The sequence below is a fragment of the Cupressus sempervirens genome, chromosome 9 (genome assembly GCF_028749045.1).
Source record: "Cupressus sempervirens isolate cs-2001-9-10 chromosome 9, ASM2874904v1, whole genome shotgun sequence".
NCBI lineage: Eukaryota > Viridiplantae > Streptophyta > Pinopsida > Cupressales > Cupressaceae > Cupressus > Cupressus sempervirens.
In genome coordinates, this window is record NC_143126.1 from 133,917,193 (window position 1) to 133,941,031 (window position 23,839).

Consider the following 23,839-nt stretch of genomic DNA (forward strand, 5'->3'; position numbering starts at 1 on the left):
GTAGTTTGCCTTCTTTGGGAAAATTAATATTTAGATGTTGGGTTTTCAAGTTATTGTAGTATATTGCAGAGTTCCATTTCTGCTGTTTTCATTTCATTGAGATGTACTTTCTTGAAGGGCTATTTGTATTTAATTGTTATCACACTTGTTAAGCTTACATTTCTTTACTGCTTTGGTTAAATAATATTCATAACCTATGGTTTTGTAACCTTGTAGTTCTCTAATGGAACTGAATATGCTTGTCGAGTCCAGTGGACCTACTCTTGTTGAACTGAATATACTTGCATTTTCTTGCCAATGCAGACACCTAAATGACCAGCTACAAAAAATCCAAATTGTGAATGATACTAACAAGGTAAGAGTGTCTTAATGCACTTACTGTTTAAAGGTGGAATTTACATGGCAAAATCTGACCCTTATAAGCGTGTGCTTCTATTTTACATTTTTCTTCAACCACTATTTGGGTTCTATATGCATGATCAGAATACTTGTGATCTTATTGCTTCTTTATGCAGTGCTTGGTCATTATTAAACTAACCACTGTTTTCTATTTACTCTTACTAAAGGATTTTGTAATTGAGACGCTAAGATCCATAGCAGAGTTAGTAACTTATGGTGACCAACATGATCCATCATTTTTTGAGTAAGATGTTTTTTGTAAACTCATCTATTTAATTTTTTTATTTTCCTTTGGTGGATATTTTTGGCATACAAATCTTTTGACATTTTTTATGAAATTCAAGTTTTGACCTTTACTGCATGCAGATTTTTTATGGAGAAGCAGGTAATGTCACAGTTCCTTCGTGTTCTAAAGATCAGTAAAACAGAGAGCATAGCTGTACAGTTACTGCAGTCACTGAGCATCATGATTCAGAATTTGCAGAGTGAGCAGGCAATTTGTAAGTTCAAATGAAGAGGCTTTCTTAAGGCATATATTTTGCACTAAATCGTTTGAAACTGTTTTCCAAAATGAGCTATGTGTGGAAAACCATTGAATTTTGTTTTAAAGTGTAATTTGTCAATCTATGCAGATTATTTGTTCAGTAATGGGCATGTTAACAATCTCATCCTATATCGATTTAACTTCGACAGTGAGGAACTACTTAACTACTATATATACTTTTTGAGGTCTGAAACTTTGTTCTGGTTCTTGTATATCTTTTGTTATATGTTATCCATTTATTATAGAGGGAATATGTTGCAATTTAATTGGGCTAACCATTATTTTACAGGACAGTGAGTGGAAAGCTGGATAAGAATACAATTTCTCTTCTGGTAAAGACTCAAAATGTATGTTTACCTAATCTTTGTACGGTACAATTCTTGTAAGATAAGCTTTAGATTAGCAAATGGTTGTTTATCTGAGATTGTTGGGTGTGATAGTGAATTACCTTGAATCTAATGTACGTACACTAATTAGTTTGTACTTTGTAGTAATGTGGAAGGTGGGGCTCAATGCTTGTGGAATTTTAATTTTACAGCTTCCATTTATGTCTTTTTATTTGCTCTAAAGTCAATATAATATACATACTCTATTCTAGTGAATAGTCTGTTTCAGTTTTCTTTTCACCTAGTTCTTCTCTTCTTTCTCTATTTATCAGTGTTAAAATGCAGAAGCTATTCTTTCTGAATGCACAATTGTTTTTTAATTTACAGGATGAAGTCATTTCCTTTCCATTGTACAGTGAAGCAATCAAATTTGTTCATCATGAAGAAAACATGGTCCGAATAGCTGTGCGTGCTCTGACACTTAACATTTACCATGGTAACAATATGTCCTTTGGAGCCATATGTTTACTTTGTTAATTTTTCTCTGTACTGCATGCCAGTAGCATTTGTTGTGGGCTTGCTAATGACTAGATTTAATTGTCTAGAGAGAATGGATCTCATTCAAGTTAATTGGTTTTATGTTTTATTGGTCATAGTTAGTGATGAATCTGTTCATAAATTCATCACCAGTCCTGAATTGGCGGGGTACTTCTTGGACTTAGTGAAGATTCTGAGGCAGCAATGCTTTAAGTTGGATGAGATTGTTGTTAATGACTCGAAGTAAGTATGCTTCTAGTTTATGGTGATCACTTTGAATGAAATTTACCATTTGTAAACTAATGTAAACAATAAAACTATTTAACTGCTAATACAGGACTTCTGATTCTTCCAAGATTGTTGGGAAGGTGCATGCCACACTAGCAGAGATTGGAGAAAACCTTTGCTATTCCAATGACATCATTTGTGCTGGTGTTCCCTGTTTGAGTAAACTAATGACACATCATTTGCTGCACTCATTGGTTTTGACAATTTTGTTACCTTCTCTTCAGTCGTCTTCTGTTACTGTGAGACCTGACTCACTGAACTTAAATCGCTTTTGATTTCTATAAGAGATTTTAATTTTTCTTTTAGTCTGACCTTTTTTTTTGTTTTTCCTAGAAGCTGAATTTTTACCGGTAATAAGCTCCAATAATTATCTGCAGGGTACTAGTTTGTGTGCTCGCACATCTTTGTACTTGCTTTCTTTCATTTTACAAGAAGTCCAGTTCAAAGACTTGGTAAATAGCATTGGAGCTACTCTTCTATGCCCGCCCATGATGTTTAGTTTACATCTGGATAGTGAGTGTAATGGCCATGAATCTATTGAAGGTTTGTCATGTGGGACTAGAAAGTTGGACCAAGAAACTGCATCTGATGCTGAAAGTGCCATGGATTTAAACATGCAGAAGCAGGACAAACAGCAGAATACTCTTGATTCATCAGTGACTTACTCCTCAGATTCTACTCAACAAGAAAGTGGAATGGACAAGAAACCCATTTTGAGGTAAGCTTATGCTAGCCTGGATGCATTGTCAGTGCCTTTGTTTCCATTAACGTTTTGTAAGTAGTGGTCCCTCAATTGATGACCTGCAAACATTGTGATTTTTTTGTCCTCACATAACTGGTGACATTGTCTGGGATTGGTAATAAATAAGCCACTTTGATTCCTGAGCTCCACTAACGCAAGCACTAAAAACAATTCTTAATCATGAGCTGGATTTTGCCGACAGCTTTAAATAAAAAAATCAGTGGAATGCAATATTGTTGCTTGCTGGTCCCCGATGCTCACAGACTATCAACAATTTGAGCTCCCAGCCATCTCTTACACTTTACAACCAAAACCAAAGATCAGGCTACAGCTTCCCCCACATTTTCTCTATCTCTGCATATATTTGTGTTCTTTACAATGTAAAATATATCTGTGGCCCTACTTATTTTATTATTGAAAGTAGTAAAGATTGATGCCTGAAAATATTTCAAAATGTCTTTTCTTAGAAATGCTAAAAACCAGTTACCAGTTATCATGATTAAATTCAAGCATACACAAGTGCAGTCTTCTAGATGATTATGTGTGTTCAATGGGGAGGTGTGACCCTCCAAAATAACCCATGACCTCTGTAGGGGGATGTTTCTGAGACATGGGGACACACCACCACCACCTCTGCCGGGGACACAGCTGGCTTGCTTGCTATATGGCACATGCCATTACATACTGATTGCAACGTAACGTCGTGTAAATTGATGAGCCTTTCATGGGACACTCAAAGGGCTGTTATATTGCAGATTCTTCCTTGAAGATTTCAGTTCACCATTATTTTTACATCAGCACCACCCCTCCACCACCACTCCGCCGCCATCCCCAGACCATGCCCAATAGGGTCGGTCCTCTGGTCGCAGACACTTGTTTCCATGTCTCCGCATCAACTTGTCAGGAAACTTCCATAATGATGATATTTAATATCCACAATTTAAAATCATGTTGGGTGAGCAAACAACTGGAATTCACATTTGTCATGCAAAGGAACATCCTATCTCCTTATCGCACCCAGTACCAAGTGGATAATCTGCCAGCGAGATCGTAGTTTAAGCAATAGTTACAGTAAAAAACTGAAAGGATATATATATATATATATATATATATATATATATATATATATAATTTAAAATTCACTTCAAATCATGTATCACTTTAAATCCACTTCAATAATTGTAAAATAACTATAAGTGTGCAGCCTTTGGATTGTGCCTTATTTCTAAGATGAAGTTTATAACTTTTATTTTTAATTTTTACTTTAATGTCAATGGCTTCCAAAGCGATCTTCCGTAAAATATTGAAGGGATATTCCAAATAAAATGGAGTGTAGTGCATGTAAACTTTAAAGGTAAACACCTAGGGAATGACGTTAATTTGAGAACACGAGTTGCTTGACACTTTACAATGTAGCTTGGCACAAATGTAACTCACTTGGCCATCATGGTCAATCTTGTTAGCCCCAGTATAATAGAGAAACAACTGCAAATAAATAAAACAAGGAAATAGTCAAGCTTCATCAGGTTACCTAGAATTACATATTTCTAATAGATGCCAAAACGGCTCATGCAACACTGGATCATACAAACACCATTTAACTCGACAAGACAAATTAAGCAACTCAAAACAACAGCAAACCTAACCTTTGAAAGATGCCTTGCTCAAATGTCTGTATTTCTACTCCCCCACTTTTGGCATCGCTGCTGTGAAGAAGACTGTCTTACATCTCCCTGAGCCAAACAACAGGTAGGTAGTGTTAAAGTGTAGCTTCAGTAGTGAAGTACTCTTTATGTTAGCTGTTTGAATTTATGATCTTCTCTCTCACACACACACACACACACACACACACACACATAATCAGTTTTACTATGTAATTCTGATATTCTTCTTATAATCAATAATATTTGTCTCAGAAGTTTATTCATATATATATAGATAGATAGATAGATAGATATAGTGATTCCTTACCAAATTCCTCATGTATCGGGCTTGAAATATAAATGCAACCGTTGGTACATTAAGATGTGCTTAAGGTCATGTCCCTACGGTGACATGATCTCTCTTGTATATATATAGTCAAGAGTGCTGGCTGAGACAGATACAAATCGCATTGGCAGTACTCTGTTCTCCAGCAGCAAGCTGACTTGTGTTGGAAATATATTTGAAATTATAATTTTCTGAATACAGTTTGTGAACAGTAAATATATATATATATATTCAGTTTGATTAATCAGAACTGCATTATATATCAGATCTGAATTACTGGTAATCAGTATTGATTTCTAATCTCTATCAGTGATCCATACACATTTACATGGTATCAGAGCCACACTGATAGAGAACTTCAGTCAGTCTTATATAGATTTAAATCGAAATTACTGATGCTGGTTCTGATGTTGATGCGGGTGTGGGGTGCTGATGCATGGATGCACGATTTTTTTTTTTTTTTTTGGGATTTTGGATGCGTTTGGGTGCATCCATACATAAATATGTGTGCGTGTGTGTGTAAACTATAATTTATGTATGCAAAGAAATACAAGAAATATACAAAAATAAACCATTCATTATCATAATCAAATTGAAATAACAGTAATGTCTAATTAATAAATTACTCAAGTTCAAGATTCCAATGCAATTCGAATTACAAAATCAAAACATAGTTCATGGTTCAGTGTTGATCAATCAAGAGTCAAGGCTCAAGATTTAGAAATCAAATTCAGTCAATCAGAATCATAGGATTCTCAAAAAAATCCACATTCTCATCATCTCCTGCTGCAACACTTGCAAGTTCATTTGAACCAAACATGGTTCCAATTGTGTTAGATGCACATGCTATGATGTTATCAACATCATCATCTGTCATCACGGTAAGATCCTAAAGCGTTGCATCCAAGTTTGCACATTCAGGGGCTACATCCCAAAGCTTGGTTAACCCTTCCTTGTATCCATCCTCCTTACGTGACAAAAGACGCAAGTTGGTATGTATATAAACCAAGTTTTCAGCTTTCTTTGAGCCCAACCGGTTGCACTTCACTGAATGGATACATGAATATTTACTCCAATTCCGTTCAGCAACATAAGAACTTGCAACCTGAATGGTGTTTATAAAATTAAACATACAAATGAAAAGCAAATTAGAGAATGTTAAACACTAAAATATAGAATACAATTGCTAAATAAATAAATAAATGAAAACTTACTTGTGAATCTTGATTGCAAGAGGCTGTAGATGCTTGAATGGTTGACCATACATGTACCACCATGTGATAGCTCCTATGTCATTTAGGTCCTTTATTGCATATGGAGTAAGTTTTGATCCTAAAGCAAATAAGCCAAATTCTAGCCTCACCTTTTTGTGCATTTCGTCATCTAGGAAGAGTCTTGCAAATGTAGTGTAGCACCTATAGCAACTTCTTCATCCGCATATGGTGCAATTCTATCCGGCATAGTAAGTATTTCCTTCTTGGCTATAATACCTTGGAGATAAGGCATATGCAAGGAGGTGCAATGGGATAGTCATCTTCTCCCAACGATAATGAATGATATCCTCCACCTTTTTGCACAAGGCTTCACATTCTGTGGGGTTAGTCTCATGAGCTTGTATGGAAAGCTTTCCTTCTTGGCTATAATACCTTGGAGATAAGGCATATGCAAGGAGGTGCAATGGGATAGTCATCTTCTCCCAACGATAATGAATGATATCCTCCACCTTTTTGCACAAGGCTTCACATTCTGTGGGGTTAGTCTCATGAGCTTGTATGGAAAACTTTACCTTTTCTACCATGGTGTCCATGCCATCGTACACATCCCCCAAGCAAGGTGCATCTGTATTAGCAAAGCGTAGCATAGTCATGATAGGCTTTGTGTAAGCCAATACAAATGCACACGAGTCCACTAATGCTCATCTGAGATCATACCCCTGACCTTCAAGGCTCTCTTTGAATTTGAAGCCTTCCATACAGCCGTTTGGTTACAAATAACCATTTGGCCCAATGCTGATCGCACCTTGAGGAGTTGTTTCAGAAGAACAATATGAGATGCAAATCTAGTCTCAACAACCTATAAGCAAGTTGACAATATGACATCAAATATAAATTGAAGTTATAAACAAGAAATAATTTGATAATTGAAAATGAATATAAAATTTATTCAAAATAATCAAATAAATGAAACTAAGTAATTACAATTTTAAATCTACCTTCAACAACTCCAACTTGGAGAATGATGTGAATATAGATTGTGACTTGTGGTGCCTTGTCACAAATATTTGTATCTCCTCTCCCTCTTGGTATATTTGCTTCACCCAAGCTATTTGGGTGCCAATTTGTTGCATGACTAATTTGAGAGAGTGTACGGTGCATGGTGTCCAAAAAATATGGTTGTATTGAGACTCAACCAAAGCACTTGCACCCCTACAATTCGTGGCATTATCTGTGACCGCCTGGACCACATTCTCGCTACCCACCATCTCTATTGCCTCAATGAGAACTCTAGAAATGAATTGTGAATCCTTAACTTGTCCTTCACAATCAATAGCCCTAAAAAACATTGTCCCTTTGGGGACATTGCAATCACATTTATCAATGGTCAGTTTCTTGTGTCTTTCCATCCATCAGGGACAATAGTTATGTTGGAAGTTTTCCAAGATGTCCTAATTGGTTGAAGAGCTTTGTCGATAGAAATTTTTTCTTTTTGCAAAAGAGTAGTATGCACCTTTTCAAACTCGGGGCTAATGTAATCAGCTGACGCTCTAAGGATGGCTACAACCATTTCCTTCCAATATGGCGATCTTACCAAATTGAAAGGAAGACCATTGGCATAAAGGCAACGTGCAATTGCTTTATTAACAATCTCTCTTGCCTCCATTTTGAATGCCTGATCCGACGGACTGTTAAATTGGTAGTTACTGTCATAAGATTCATTATTGATGGTAAATCATCATTAGATAAATATTCTTTTATATATATATATATTACATATATTATATATAATTATTTATATATTATACATATGGTTAACTAATGATGATTAACTATAGAGACATGTCTCCTCTCATATTTATGAGTCCTCAAATCTGCATTTGGAAAATATCTATAACAATGGCAATCAAATTAAATTTGCAGAAACCGACCCATGTTACTTAACATGGTATCAGAGCTTTAGTTGCAAATGTAAGATAAGGAATAAAAGATGAAAAACAAAAATGATGCAAAACACCTGAATTCGAATGGAGGAGAATAGTATGAGGACTTTAGAACGATTAAAAAGGTAGGAAATGCTAGATAGAAGATTGGTTGATAGCCAAGACACAAGAGAGATATACTTAGGGGAGAATAGAAATCTATATGGAGGGAAGATTAATATGATGGACAGACAAAATATCTGCGGTGGAATCAACCCATATGAACTACAAAAATCATTTAATATTGAATCTTTAACGCTATGGATTGATGACAAATTGTACGAGGTTAAAAACAATCAAATTAGCAACAACAATCTAGTCTTACCTTAAGCATCACAATATACATCTGACATATATGAGGAAGAGCTCATATATGAGAGCAATGTTCAAATTTATTTCAGATGAAAATCAGACCCTTTTGTTGAATTATCATTATGAGATCTCATTGGAGAAACTTGGAAATCCACCTTAAGATTAGGCAGTTTGAAGAGATTGATCAATATCCTTATCGTAATCTGATTCATCATAATGGCAGTATAATGATGATAAACTGAGAAAACCACACATAAGGCACATAAATATGAACCTGCATCATACTTCTCTTATCACCCTCGTCTTCTTGCTCAAATTGCAAATTGTTAATGTATTCCTGGATTTGCACTTGGCCCTAAGAAGTGGAGCAAGAATATCTGCAAGAGTCATATCTCTATTTGTTTTGGTCGTATTTTGACCTCCGATGCAAATGCTTTTCAAGTTTTGGTCTGCATATCCGCAAAAAAGATTGCAAAGATTTTGAGCCTTAGTCCTTTTCATTTGGTCTGGCTATCCAGAGAAGAGATCATAAGTATTCAAAGCGTTGATTCATTTCTTGAATAGATGACTACATTGGGCAGTGTTCAATGTTGTAGTCTGACGACCTCAGATAATGTTTGATACTGATTACCTAGGTTTTGCAGTATGGTTCAAACATTTTTCAAGTAAAAGGATATTGGTATTGAATTTTACCTACATAAACAGGAAGGAAAGCTCATGCCCACTTTGTAATCAAAGGTCAAAGAACACGAAAATAAAAGTCATCCAATCACCTTATGACGTGACCAGCGTGGAGAAGATAGTCCAAGTAGGAATGACTGTGGCATGCGATATAACCTTGGCAAAAGTTAACACAAGAATTTGCAAGGTGGGCACCCATGTGAAGAGATTGTACAAACTCACAAGTGCAAGTTCCTTGTTGGCATCCTATGTGATTAATGAAGAAGATCCATGATGACGGAGGGATGTTGACCATCTAAGACATTGCGGAGAAGACTACTATTATACAAGGTACGTTAGATTGGCACCCCACGTACTTGATAAAGCAAGGAAATGAGCCTTGACCAGTCAACAACCTTGTGATATAAACCTTGATGGAAGATGCCATCCAATCAATAGTGATCGTATGCAATAAATAAGAACATACTGAATACTGAGGCCTTAAAGAACAAAGGGATTGGGCACCTACCGATCCTATAAGGTACGAGAAATACTATTTTGAGTTGTTTTCATTTATTAATATGTTTAAGATATTAGTATAATTTTTATATGCGTGGTGAGCTCCAAGTAAAGAAGGATGAACATGTTGAATAATTGTTATTGTGAGTTTCCAATAGTCTTATTATAAACATCGAATAGGAATGTCATCTTGAATAGAGAGTAATTATATTGTTCTTAAGGAATAATATTACACCATTATGATTATTACTAATATATGTTTATTGCTAATTATTATTAGGATCTTTGAGTATTATAGTATTCTCTCTCTTATTTTTACATTCTATAAGAGTTATGTGCCTTGATCTTTTCCTTTGAGAATTATATGTAGGAAGAGGGAGATTAAGATTCAAAGGGAGCTTGGGTATCACCGTATCATGTGATGATCATTAGAGGAAGCAACTATAGCAGACTTTATTTCCATACATAAATAACTAGAGAAATCCTAGTGTATTATGCCTCACCTATTACTCGAAATCATACTCAATATTGATTGAGATTCTTAGCATAAAGATATACATTGTCCGATGCAACGATTAGGGGAAGATCCAATGACAATGATTTGATCACATGAGAGAAGCCATTTTTGAACACACTCGATGGAAGAATGTTTTCTGCTATGCAAAAGGATACAAAACACATTTCTTTTGTTGCATCTTGTATATGGACTACAACTATAGCTTTTTAGCACTCACTATATTGTGGTGAGGCATAAAAATTGATGTTGAAGATTTGGGAGCTATATTTCATTTATATGAATGAGGAACTTCCATTTCTTATGATCGTCATAGCTTCTATTTGAGATGGTTATGGACAAATAAGTGTTTTGTGTTGGATTCAAACAAGGACTCAAAAGGTTTATGAAATCAAAGGGATGTTGCAAGACTATAGTGGAAAGTTGAAAAAGGAGATAGCCCAAGTTGACAATACTAAAAGTGCGACCCTACCTGCCTTGATTGATAAATATTGAGGGTTTTCATATATTGAGCTAGGCTAATATAGGTTCTAAAGTTCATTATATGTCAATTGTTGGCATACTTGTGGAGATTATTGCTAAGATAATTATAGCTAAAGCAGCACAGTTCAATATTTCTGAGTAATGTGCAACTTATGTTACAAGATACAATAGTAGCCTAAAGTGGAGTTTGATTATATTGGCATCAAACTGTGTGAAGTCGCAAGGGGAGAAAATCCATACAATTGGTACAAAGATATGATATTGGCATCAAAGTAAAACTTTGTTAGGTGGTGGACATGGTATCAATGTGAGCTCTCCTGAGATAACATTATTAGAGGTTGATATCTCTCACGCGTTATTGTCCTGTTAGAGTTGATCATAATTGAAATATAAGAGTGGAAATTTTACATTGTTGGGGGATTAATCATAACCAATGTTTCATTCCCACTTGAAAGGAGATATTCCATTCTCAAATGTCTGTGGACACTCATGTGTAGATAAGTTTTCTTATTTTTACATTTATCCACTCATTATAGTCTCTCTTATTTGTAATTCTATACATACTATAATGGTTATTTACCTGGATCTTTTCCTTTATAGTTGAGGATGTTCTTATAGGGAAAAAAGGTTGCTACTTTACACATGCTACCAAATATTGTGTAGACTCAAGCTAATGATAGTAGCTCCAAAGACCCTGATAATCAAGATAGATGAAGTGAGGCTCTTAAAGCAAATATCTTTGACGATTGAAATTATGAGATCCTCCTACATTAAGAGGGAGTATGACACTTCTTCTAAGGCAATGCAGAAGCGTAGAAGATTGATACTCTGAGGGAGACTAGAAATATATGTGGGTGATTGTATGATGTTGATGGGCCTACTCCTATGTATATCATGAGGAAGTGATGACTTTTCACCAGAAAATCAGAAAATTGATTTAGAGTGAGTTTGATAGGCATCCTTGGGTGAAGAGAGTTTCTGAGGAAGTAATTAGAGGACATGACTTCCCAGGATCGATGTTCAGAGGGAAAATTTTGAGATGCAATCCTTTTGTGGATGATATCTTCTCTATGAGGAGATGTTCTAAGAGAAATTCTACGTAGTGCACTCTTCTCTATGAGAGAGAAGTCTGAGGTGAAAACCCTTGTTCCACCCTTTAGTAGCAGCTATGGTGGGTCCACCCTTTGACTTGGTTCATGGTGGATATCATGTGAGTTACTGCATGATGTTGTGATTATGTCGTGAAAGGTGATGATTTTTCATTGATGTATATATTTAGAGGGGAGCTATTGAAAGGTGATGATCTTATCAATAACTGGACTCGTTATCATAATCGACTACATTAAGTTGTTGTCTCGGAGTGTCGTACGTTATGATAACGAATAGAAGGTAACTATTGAAAGGTGACGATCTTATCAATAGTAGACCTATCTTCTAACACCAAAATGTGTTGGAGCAAGTTTCATCATGGTTCTTCAGGGCGATTTTTGCCGGACACCATGAAAGTTGTTATGGTTCTTCTAGTCAGATCTTGTCAGAGACCATAACTTAAATTTATTATAGACTAAAGTTAAGGTGGTGTTTAGACTTATATTGAAGTTATGGAAATTGCTTAAATTCCCTCTTTGCTAAAGAAGTGTTTGAGAAATTTAGCCTCATTGTGAATCGAAGCCAATTCCATATATAATATATGTAATATATATGTGTGCGTGTGTGTGTATGTGTTGATGGATTTATGTTGATATCCTTTTTTATATATTATACATATGGTTATTTATATTATTAATATACTAACTAATGATGATTAACTATAGAGACATGTCTCCTCATATTTATGAGTCCTAAAATTTGCATTTGGAAAATATCTATAACAATGGCAATATAATTACGTTTGTAGAAACCGATCCATTCTACTTCACATGGACCTTTTTTGTAGGTAATAACTTCTACTTCATCATCTTCCTCTCCCACTTTCAATTTTGAAGTTATCACTTCATTTAGCTTGCCTTGCTACTGAACTTTGACTACCAGTATTGGCCATTCTTGCACAATAGAAACTATGAATCTAATAAGAAAATAGAAAAAATTAACTTAGAGATGTTAAAAAAAACTATGAACATGAAACATACAAGTGCAAATAAATAATGCAAAAACATTAAAAAAAGATGGCTAAACTTGTTCCTTAATTCCTTTAAAAAAAAAAAATCCTGGAAAAATTCTTCCAAAACTTGAAAATTTATCAACATCTAAAAAAAATCACTAAAAAAGCTCGTGAAATGGATCAAATGCTTACCTTAGATGCTTAATCATCTTTTATGGAAGATCAATAGACATCCTACGAATGATCCTCTTCAAAACTAATGACCTTGCTTTCAAAATGCCACAATGGAGATCAAATGAGAAGAGAACCCAATTGCAAACAAAATGGGAAGAATGGGCAATGAATGGCTTCTTTTAGGGTCGTTTTAGGGTTGTAAGAAGTGATTGGGCGCTCAAAATGACTGGATGCTCACGTGATGCATCCAGATGCTCTCTCGAGCATCCGACGTGCATCTGCAAGAGGGAAGCATGATTCCTAACAGCTTCCACGATGCATCCTAATGCCTTTGAGCATCAGAATGCATCTGCACCCGCATCTGCCCATTCCCAGACGCATCAATAACGTAGATTTAAATCTATTAAACTACCTTCAATCTAAAACTATGGTGAATCACGTAAGACTGGAAGACTGACTTGAAGGGGCCTCCAACTTCGCATAATGGAAAGTACGAGTAATAATCATGCTACAAGAAATGGAATTAGAACGATACATAGAGGAAGATAAGTCCATGTGAGAGAATGTTCTAGACAAAACAACCTGGAAAAGACATAATAATAAAGCTATGAAGATTATTATGGATTCCGTCAAAGATCACATTCTCCCATCAATATCAAGCCTAAAAACAACTTATGAGATGTTTTTCACTATTAAGAATACATTTGAAATTAATAACATCAGTAGATTGTTGACATTGAAGCAACAACTATATACATCAAAATGATCAATGGAGAGTCGATTACATCTTATTTTCTAAGAATCTCAGAATTAAAAGATTAGCTTGCGACTATTGGAAATCAAGTGGATGTCAAAGAACTTTGTATTATAGTACTAAAATGATTACCTTTATCTTGGGAAACCTTTATTCGTGGACTAAGCTCGCGACCCGAACTTCCAAAATTTGAGCAACTACAAAACGAATGCACTCAAGAAGAGTTAGATTAATATCAAGAGGAATCAATTTAAATCAAGGGGGAGATATTCAAGCTCTTCAAGTCAATACCAACAATGAAGGAATGGAAGGTAAATTCAAACGAAAAAGAAAAGAATTCAACAAACATACAAGAAAAGTGATTGGTCAAAAGTATAATGCTTCAAATGTGACAAATTTGGTCATACTCATAATATCTGTCCGGAACGGAAGAAAATTCTAGCAATACTAGCATAAGCCAAAGATGAAAATGATGAAAATTTTGCATTTTACTTAGCACTCTCAAATGAACTAAACTCCAACAAAAATACATGGATAATAGACAGTGGAGCATCTTGTCATATCTTTGAAGGATACTCCTCTGAAGAAGTGCCTATTGGGGATAATTCTATAGATCCGGTAAAAGGTATTGGATCATGTTCCATCCAACTAAAATCAGGTATCACTCTGCAACTAAAGAATGTTTTGTTTGTCCCTAGTATAAAAAGAAATTTGGTCTCCATCTTTGGCCTTGTAGACCAAGGATATCGAATTACATTCCAAGAGTATCAAGTGCTGTCCTGGCCAAAGAACTCCAACATTAAGAATGCTATATCCATAGGATTTAGAGATGGAAGTTTGTACAAACTTTGTAACCAACAATATCTAGCCCTAAATCATGAAACCACAAATTCTAATGAAATTTGGCAAAGAAGACTTGGTCACCTTCATTTTTGTGCCTTATCATCCATAGAAAAAATAGTAACCGGGTTACCTAGTTTAAAACTTGATCATTTTGGCATTTGCAAAGAATGTGCATTAGGTAAAAACACAAAAATGTCCTTTGACTTATGTAGTCCACTGTCTGTACCTTCCCTAAACAGATGTCTAAACTATGCAATTTTTATAGATAACTTTTCTAGGAAACTTGGATTGGCTTCCTTAAACTTAAAGAATCAACTGAAGTGTTATCCAAATTCAAAGAAGTTAAAGCACTAGTTGAAAATCAAACTAGAAAGAAAATCAAAATCTTAAGATCAGACAATGGGCGTGAATACATTTCAGAAAATTTTAAAGATTTTTGCATCTCTGTTGGGATTAAGAGGGAGTTTTTTGTACCATATAACCCTCAATAGAATGGAGTCGTAGAAAGGAAAAACTTATCTGTTATTGAATCTACCAGAGCTATGATGCATGATCAAAACCTTCACACCTCTTTCTGGGCTCAAGCTTCTAACATTGCAGTTTATATCCAAAATAGATGTCCTCATTTAATATTGGAAAATACAACTCCTAAAGAAGTATTTACTGGCAACAAACTAGACTTAAGTCATCTTAGAATATTTCAGTGTCCTGTATATGTTCACATCCCTAAAGAAAAGAGAACTAAACTAGAACCATCAGGAAAGAAGGGCATATTTATCGGATACAACAAATCATCCAAAAGTTACAGGATTTACGTCCTTGAACAAAGAACTATTGAAATCAATAGAGATGCAAACTTTGAAGGAGACATTGCTTTTAAACTCTCCAATAACATTGATGAGTCATACTCAAAACCAACAACTAAAGTAGATGAGAATCCTCCAGTAGAAAATGGGAGGGAGATTGATACTGGAAGTCTTGCACCGCCAAGTCCTAATACAAAAAATACTGAAAACCCTAACAATAAAAAGAGATCACTTTGGGCAAGAAAAATGATAGAAGAAAATAAGATAGAACCTGATGAAGTAGTCAGAGAAAACAAGAGAACAAGGAACCATTCATGCTATGTAGCACAAATTTTTGAACTCATCAGAACAAAACCTACAAATATCGAAGAAGTGTTATCATGTTAACCTTGGAAAGATGCAATAATTGAAGAATATCAATCCATACTAAAAAACGATGTGTGGGATGTTGTACCCACACCCAAAGATAAATTAGTTGTCTCTTCTAAATGGCTATTCAAAATCAAGCATGGACCAAATGGTAGTATTGAAAAATACAAAGCCAGATTTGTAGCTCGTGGATTCTCACAAAAAGAAGAAATAGATTATGAAGAAACGTTTGCTCCAGTCGCTCGTCACCACTTCTGTCAGAATCATCATAGCCATTGTAGCATCCAAAGGGTGCAAGATACATCAAATGGATGTTAAAACTGCATTCCTAAACAGTGTAATCGAAGAAGAAATATACATTGAACTACCTGAAGGATTTATCACTCATGGCAAAAATTCTTATGTATGTAAACTAAAGAAAGCACTTAATGGTCTTAAACAAGCCCCTAGGGCATGGTACGAAAGGATAGACAACAAGCTTTCAAAATTAGGATATTCCAAAAATGAAGCTGATCCTAACATATATTTCGAAATAGTTGATGGTGATATGATTATTCTTGTACTGTATGTTGATGATTTACTAATAATAGGTGAAGATCATCTTATAGCAAAATGCAAACAGGATCTGGCAACAAAATTCGACATGAAAGATTTAGGACTTCTTCATTACTTTCTAGGCTTAGAAATATGGCAAAAGAACTAATATCTTTCTAAATTAAGGAAAATATACTGTTGACATCTTGACTAAGTTTGGGATGATGGACTACAAACCCCTAACTACTCCTATGGAAGTAAATCTACCCAAATTGAAGAATGATGGATTTGAATCTAAACCTATTGATCCTACTTACTACCGGCAAATTATTGGATCACTGATGTACTTGGTAAACACTTGTCCTTACATCTGTTACACAACTAATGTCTTAAGTCAATTCATGTGTGAGCCGAAGAAGATCCATCTCATGGCAGCCAAGCACATTTTACAATACTTACGTGGTACAATTGGTGTGGGCCTCAAATATGATCAAGTTGAAATTAATCTTATAGATATTCAAATTCTGATTGGGCAAGCAGCTCTACTGATCGTAAGAGTACTACTGGATGTTGTTTTAGTCTTGGTTCAGCAATGATCTCTTGGTTTAGTAGAAAACAATCATCAGTCGCCTTAACCTCCACTAAAACAAAATACATAGCTTCTTCCATGGGAGCCAGAGAAGCAGTATGGTAAAGAAAATTGCTAGTTGGATTGTTTGGAAAATCTTTGAAGCCTATAGTCATCCACTGTGATAATCAAAGCTGCATCAAGTTATCAGTGAATCCATTTTTTCACAATTGATCTAAGCATATTGAAATACCTTATCATTATATTAGAGATTTGGTAGATCGAGATGTTCTCAAGCTAGAATACATGAGTACAAATGAACAAATCGCTGATATACTTACTAAACCTCTTTCCAAGCCGAAATTGGAATATTTCAGAGGTAAATTTAGTATGATTAAATTATGATTGTAAACATTGAAATTAGGTTTCAGTTTTTTCTTTTTATGTATATTCATTATTGATTAAAACGCTACTATCTTATAGTTGCATCTGATATGTAATGAAAGGTGACGATCTTTCATTGACATATATAAACAGAAGGTAACCATTGTAAGGTGACAATCTTACAAGTGGTAGACCTGTTATCATGACAAGATTATGTTGTTGTTGTTCCGAATAAGTGGAAGTCTTGATAACAAACGTATTATAATCAAACTTCATTGAGTTGTTGTCCCAGAGAGCCGGAGATCATAATACTTGTCATGATAGAGTTCATGACATTTTGATTTTTTGTTATTTGATAGATTACATTAAGTTGTAATCCCGGAATGCCGGAAATCAGATAACCTATTCTCTTGATAGGTATCAATGATGCTGATACAAGTGCACGTATCAAGAGAATATGATAAACTTTGGTATCTCACTTCTCCCTCACTAAGAGGGAGTGTTAAAATGTAGCTTCAGTAGAAGTGAAGTACTCTTTATGTTAAGTGTTTGAATTTATGATCTTCTCTCACACACACACACACACACACACACACACACACACACACACACACACACACACACACACACACACACACACACACACTTAATCAGTTTTATCATGTAATTCTGATATTCTTCTTATAATCAATAATATTTGTCTCAGAAGTTTATATATATATATATATATATATATATATATATATATATAGTGATTCCTTAAAGTATCGAATTCCTCATGTATCGGGCTTGAAATATAAATGCAACCGTTGGCATATATTAGGATGTGCTTAAGGTCATGTCCACATAGGGACATGACCCTATGATCTCTCTTGCATATATACAGTCAAGAGTGCTGGCTGAGACAGATACCAATCGCATTGGCAGTACTCTGTTCTCCAGCAGCAATCTGACTTGTATTTGAAATATATTTTAAGTTATAATTTTCTGAATACATTTTGTGAACAGTAAATAGTATACAGTTTATATATATATATATAAGAATTGCATTATATATCAGATCTGAATTACTGATAATAAGTATTGATTTCTAATCTCTATCAGGGCTCCATACACATTTACAGGTAGTCCAAGTCAAAAATAAATAGAATAATAGTAATACTAATAGCCAGGTTAAATAATTAGTGTAAAGTTAAGATACAATAAAGGCCAATCAATTATTAATCACATCAATTTGATGTAGATGAAATATCACCAACATTTAATCCATAATAATAATCCTGCACAAAACAATATGATTCAAACAACAATCAAAATACGTCAATACAGTTTTGCTATCATATTCATAATAAAAGTGTACATTAGATGGATGGCAGTGGGTTGTGACTTGTGACATCTAATGGCTGGTAATGGGTTGTGATGTGACATCAGCACTATTCTTCTGTAGCTTAATTGGTTATGATTTAATTTTACTTATCTGATATCATTCTACTGTGTTCTTTTCACAATGTCATTTGCAACATATTATAAATAATTAAAGGCACTACTCTTTGTCTGGATTGAATTTCAAGCTTGATTTTATTAATCTAGTTTGTGTCATTTAATATAATATTTAAACAGAATCCTCTTGGACTTATGTAGGGCATGGTTACTTGATAATCAAGGCAGATACAGAAGTACCTTACATATAGCTTGCACATAGCATTTGTTACTTGTACTCCTAAATTTTCCTTTCCTAAAAGGTTGATTCAAACTGAAACGAGCTTGTTTCATAGCTTTGATGAACTTCTTAACAATCGTGTACTTCATAAATATTATCCAGAAGTTTAACATTCATAAAGTTATAATTTATTTGAACTGAATAAAACTACACTTGGAAAAGGTTTTACATGTCTGATTTAATTGTTCATGAATGTGTTGGACCATGTTGAGGGGTTTTTGTACTTAAAACAGATAAGGATATTCAAATATACTTAAAAACCCTGAATTCCTCTTGTTTTAGGCAGTTGCATGTTGCCTGGTTTAGGCCCATAAATCTAGTCTAAGGCTTCTATACTTACATAGAAGTTAAACTACGTATATACAACAAAAGATCTCACAAAGAAAAGTAATGAAAACAATGTACAGTGCAAATTTTATAGAGCTTTTCCATAATAAAATAATAAAAAGTGGGGAATGTTAAGAGGAAAAAGATAAGTCATTCAGCCTTGATTGCAATCAAGTATATCATGAATTCAAAATAGCATTGCCTTTGTAGAATAGATTGATTGCAGACAAATATATCTGTATCTACTAAATTGAAGTTACACTTAACTGCAAGAATTAAAAAACATATAATGATAGCTTTGCTCAGGTTTAAATACACCGATTCATTTCCCACCCTCCTTGAAATTTACTTAAAATAAGTAGTATCTTCCTCAGTACAATGAATCTACCACCGTCACATATTGCTAGAAGACACGTAACTAATCTGAGGGATCTTCTGAAGATTGGTTACATCAATTATCAATGGTCAGACTAACTCTGACTCAAGATCCCTAAATGAATCCTACCAAAAGACTTAAGAAGACCATACGATCTTTCGTCTACTTGACTGTTGCCAGCATTTGTAATCAGCATTGATTGATTCTGGATTTCCTCATGAGTTTTGCTTGCATTGTTTTTAGCCCTTTTGTGTTTTATTCGGAGCTCTTCAGTGAGCAATTCTGCATACACATAGATTCCATTAATTCTTTGTATAGTGCCAAAATCAACTTTGGGTGTTATAATGGCTGGGCATCTTTCATTACCTTTTGGAAAAAAAACTAGGAATGAGGGTTTCAAAGATTCAAACTTTACTTTTGAAGTCAAATAACCATGGTTGTGTTGCATTTTAAGAACCAGAATAACATAACAGATCACGGATAAAATAAGAACACAAATACACTGATTATCCTGGGAAAAACTGTCCTGCTTGAGGGAAATATCTCTGCCCTCAGTGAGATAGTTCCTTTACTCGGAATCTCAGAAAACAATTACAACATCTTCAGCTCATGATTGAAATCCTCCAAAAGCATTCAATCAAAATTCTAGTTATCTCCTTTTAAGAGATTAGACAGAGATAAACTGAATGTCACAATGATCAACTCTATGATCAAACATTGATCATCTAAAGATCACCATTCATCATTTTGAAATATATATCAGCTCTTATGTAATTCTGATACACATAGCATATATTGTCTCAATGAAGAAAAACATGACCAATGGCATTATTGCAAACCTCAAAAATCACGATACATAGCATGGCATATAGTCATATGCTTGAAGAATTACAATATGAAATATGCTGATTTATTTATTCTCCAGAAAAATGAACACGCTGATAAGGAATGAGAATATAGACCAAAACATATATTCCCGTGATCTAAAACAGGAATTGAAAAGGACCACCCACGGTATTCAAAGAAGGCTGAGAATGAACCGTCATGCATAATGGAAGATCATGGCAAGAAGAAGAGAAATGAGCCGTCGCACATGAACTCTAACCTCCGTCACCCACAAAGAAAGGCGGTGACAACTGACAACAATGCACGAGCACGAACTGGTCAGCACAAACATTACACCAGCACACATGCGATGTCCAACCAGCGAGTATATGAAGTTGCACAGTAGATGTAATTTGGAATCATCACGGCACAGTTATGAATGATATCTCTCGAAGGTATTGGCACATTATCACTCCTTAGAAAGAGAGATCATTCATATCTCATAGTGTATGTCAACCTAAGAAGCACAATGAAGGTGCAACCAAAAATGTCAATAACAAAATCTCATCGCAGATTTTTGGAATATAAAGTGTTATCTCAGCATAACAATATTTACCATAACTACTCCAAGAGGGTGAAATAGTAACACAAAAAATGAAATGATAAGTTGCGACTTCCTCAAACATAAGATAGAAAAGGGAAGGAAGAGAACTTCATTTAAAAGGGAATATGGAGGAAAATTGCAGGAATGGTGTAGAGGAATCAAGGTTTAATGGAAGAAGATAGGAATGGGAAGAAGATAAAGAAATGACTCTTCGAAGGGAAGCAATGATGAAGAATTGCGACTCTATTAAAAGGTGGTGATTATGAAAGGTTGCGACTCTCTTAGTAAGCAAAAATGATAAAGGGTTGTGACCCTTTCAAATGGTGATAATTGTGAAATATTGTGACCCATCCTGAGGGTGGTAATTTTGAAGCCTATGACCATTGCCAAGGGCAGACATCTTGAAAAGGGGTGTCTCTCCCTCACATTGGAAGATATGGAGGAAAGGAGGTTTCATTTGAGGAGGGGATCCACAAAAGGAGATCAGTTTGGGGAAAATTATTTTATTCTCAAAGGCAACAATGAGAAGTGGTGACTTAATCCTTATGAGAGGTGAGGACGCCTCCACCAATAAAATATAAAAGGAATTTCATTCCAAACATCAAAGGAGTACTTAATAGTCATTCATTCCAAACATTAGAGGAGTACTTAACAGTCATGCCTATTCCTTCCAATCCGTCCTACGGTTGATTGTGGGAAGTGAAACTATAGCCCAGAAGCAATCATGTATGGATTAGGGAGGAGGCACGTTAGTAGAGGTAGAAGGCTGGTCCTGCAACCTAAGTACACCGCCCCTTGTTGGATAGATGAGACTTTGGGAGTTTCTGCCACTTGTGCGCTGAGGGTTAGAGTTGTCTTGGTTGGATATTCTGTGCTCTTGGGCTTAGTTGTGATGAATAGTCTTTGGACACTCTATCATGCTTTCCTTTCCAATTCCTACTATGGTTGGTTCTATTACAATAATAGATAAGACGTCTATTATTAGTTAATGGTTATCTATTGTAAATATTTAGTTAGCTTTCGTTTTTTTATTTTTATTTGTTAGAATAGAATATTTCTATTCTTTCTGCTTTATTCTTTTGTATAAATTGACCTCTTGGTCTCTGTTAATAACAAGCAAGTATTTACCAATTACCTCGTAATATGGTATCAGAGCGTATTTCTTAATTTTTTCGAAAATTATAATTTCTTTTCCGAAATTATCAAAGCTAATTTTTAAAATTATTCTGTGATTCTTGCTTTCTAAAAAAAAACCTTAGATTTTCGACTTGGGTTTTTTGATTTTTTTTGAGGAATTCATTTGTAAAAAATTCGAGTTTCAGCTAGGTCTTTTTCTGAAAAATCGTGATTTTGAGAACTTGCGTTTTTTTCCTCCAATTCGCGACCTGCAAATCGCGTCCGATTTGTTGTTGGAAACTCGCGATTTCTTGGCGGAGAGGCTCGGCCTTGCTATAAAACACGATTCTCTGCAAATTGTGGTCACTCTGAAAATTGTGGTCGTTTGACATTTGTTTTACAACTCGCCTCTGCAAATCGGGTCATTTCTTTTATGCAGCGTGATTTGTATCCAGGACCTAGCTTTGCGTTTTAAAAAAAAGACGACTCCTGCCAAATCTGCGAATCGTTTGGTGGTCAAACACGATTTTTTTTAGCACTGTCTCAGTCTGTCATCGTGCTTTGGGAAGCAAAATCGACCATTTTTTTCAAGAAATTTGCCATTTTTTTGATCTCAAATCCGACGGCTAGGGTTTTGTTTGAAACCCTAATTTTTTGGGGTCGGAATTTTTGTTTTGTTTTGCAGATTCTTGGTGGGTTTTTTGAGAGCTCAACTGGGTTGTCCTCTGTTTTTTCTGGGTGCCTCATTTTTCGTGCCTCAATTTTCAAGCCAGCAGAGCCATAAAACGACAGGAGATTCCTTCTGGGTTTTTCGAGCTCTCTTTTGGGTCATTCTTTGATTCTTCTGGGTCTTCCGTATTTTTGCCTCAAAGAACGTGCCTTCACAGATTTTCACAATTTTTCCTTGAAAAATGTGCCATGGCATCTTTGACAAATATTCTGCTCGAGCATAACTCCAAATTCAATGGTCGCAATTATGGAACCTGGAAGTAGCGCATCATCGCAATCTTCGAGTATCGGAACACCGATCAACTTGTTCTGGGTGTTACGCAGCGTCCGACTTCTCAGGGTCCTGATCAAGATACATGGGATCTGAATAATCGAGAGGCAATAATGCTTCTCAAATTATCCGTGGCTGATGATCAGCTTTCTCAGATTCCATCCAGCAAGACAGCTGCCGAAATTTGGACACACCTCAAAGGTCTTCATGAGACTTTCGACAAGAGCAGAGCCTTCTTTCTGAAAAACAGTCTGTTTTCTATTCTCATGGATGAGCGCACCACGCTCCAGGCACACCTGAATCGAATTCAGGAAATCCGTGATCAGCTACTTGCCATCGGTCGCAAGATGGGGGAAGAGGATATTGTGGTAATCACTCTTCGGAGTTTACCAAAATCCTATGAGCATTTTATCGAGACTCTCAACATCACATCTACTGGTGTTGATCTGAAGTTCACTGATCTCTGCACCCTGCTGCTTCAGCAAGATCGGTGGAAACAACAATTTGGTAGCAGCTCCAGTTCCACCTCCACTGAGCAAGCCTTTGCTGCGAAATCCTTTCAGAAGGATAAGGGCAAGTTTCAGCAACCATCTCAGTAGAAGTCTTCTGCTCCAGCATCCAATGGTACCAAAAAGAAGAACATTCAATGCAACTACTGTCACAAGTTTGGTCACATGAAGGTTGAATGTCAGAAATGTTTAGCTGCCCAGTCTAAGCAATCAGGTTCGCAACCCAAAGCGAACAGTGCAAAGCACATTGAGCAGGCAGAATTTGCCTTTTATGCCTTTATGGCTAAAAGACCTACAGATCATGTGAAGTAATCTGCCTG

At 35.4% G+C, this 23,839-nt stretch overlaps 1 protein-coding gene across 6 annotated transcripts in view; it reads left to right on the forward strand.

Moving 5' to 3' along the window:
• The window catches only part of LOC149537888 (CLEC16A-like protein), a 94,124-nt gene that overhangs the window by 5,774 nt on the left and 64,511 nt on the right, over positions 1 to 23,839 (forward strand). For 4 of the 6 annotated variants that reach the window (XR_016355928.1, XR_016355929.1, XM_089799287.1 and 1 more), the window contains exons 2-10: positions 217 to 355; positions 567 to 643; positions 766 to 899; positions 1,032 to 1,128; positions 1,233 to 1,290; positions 1,657 to 1,765; positions 1,926 to 2,049; positions 2,144 to 2,333; positions 2,472 to 2,812. Coding sequence is in view for 4 of the 6 variants with exons in the window: in XM_089799287.1 (XP_089655413.1) it covers positions 217 to 355; positions 567 to 643; positions 766 to 899; positions 1,032 to 1,128; positions 1,233 to 1,290; positions 1,657 to 1,765; positions 1,926 to 2,049; positions 2,144 to 2,333; positions 2,472 to 2,812 (1,269 nt within the window). In the remaining 2 variants the exon portion in view is untranslated. The remainder of the gene's footprint in view (positions 1 to 216; positions 356 to 566; positions 644 to 765; positions 900 to 1,031; positions 1,129 to 1,232; positions 1,291 to 1,656; positions 1,766 to 1,925; positions 2,050 to 2,143; positions 2,334 to 2,471; positions 2,813 to 23,839) is intronic. The other 2 variants (XM_089799290.1, XM_089799289.1) reach the window with 1 other exon arrangement.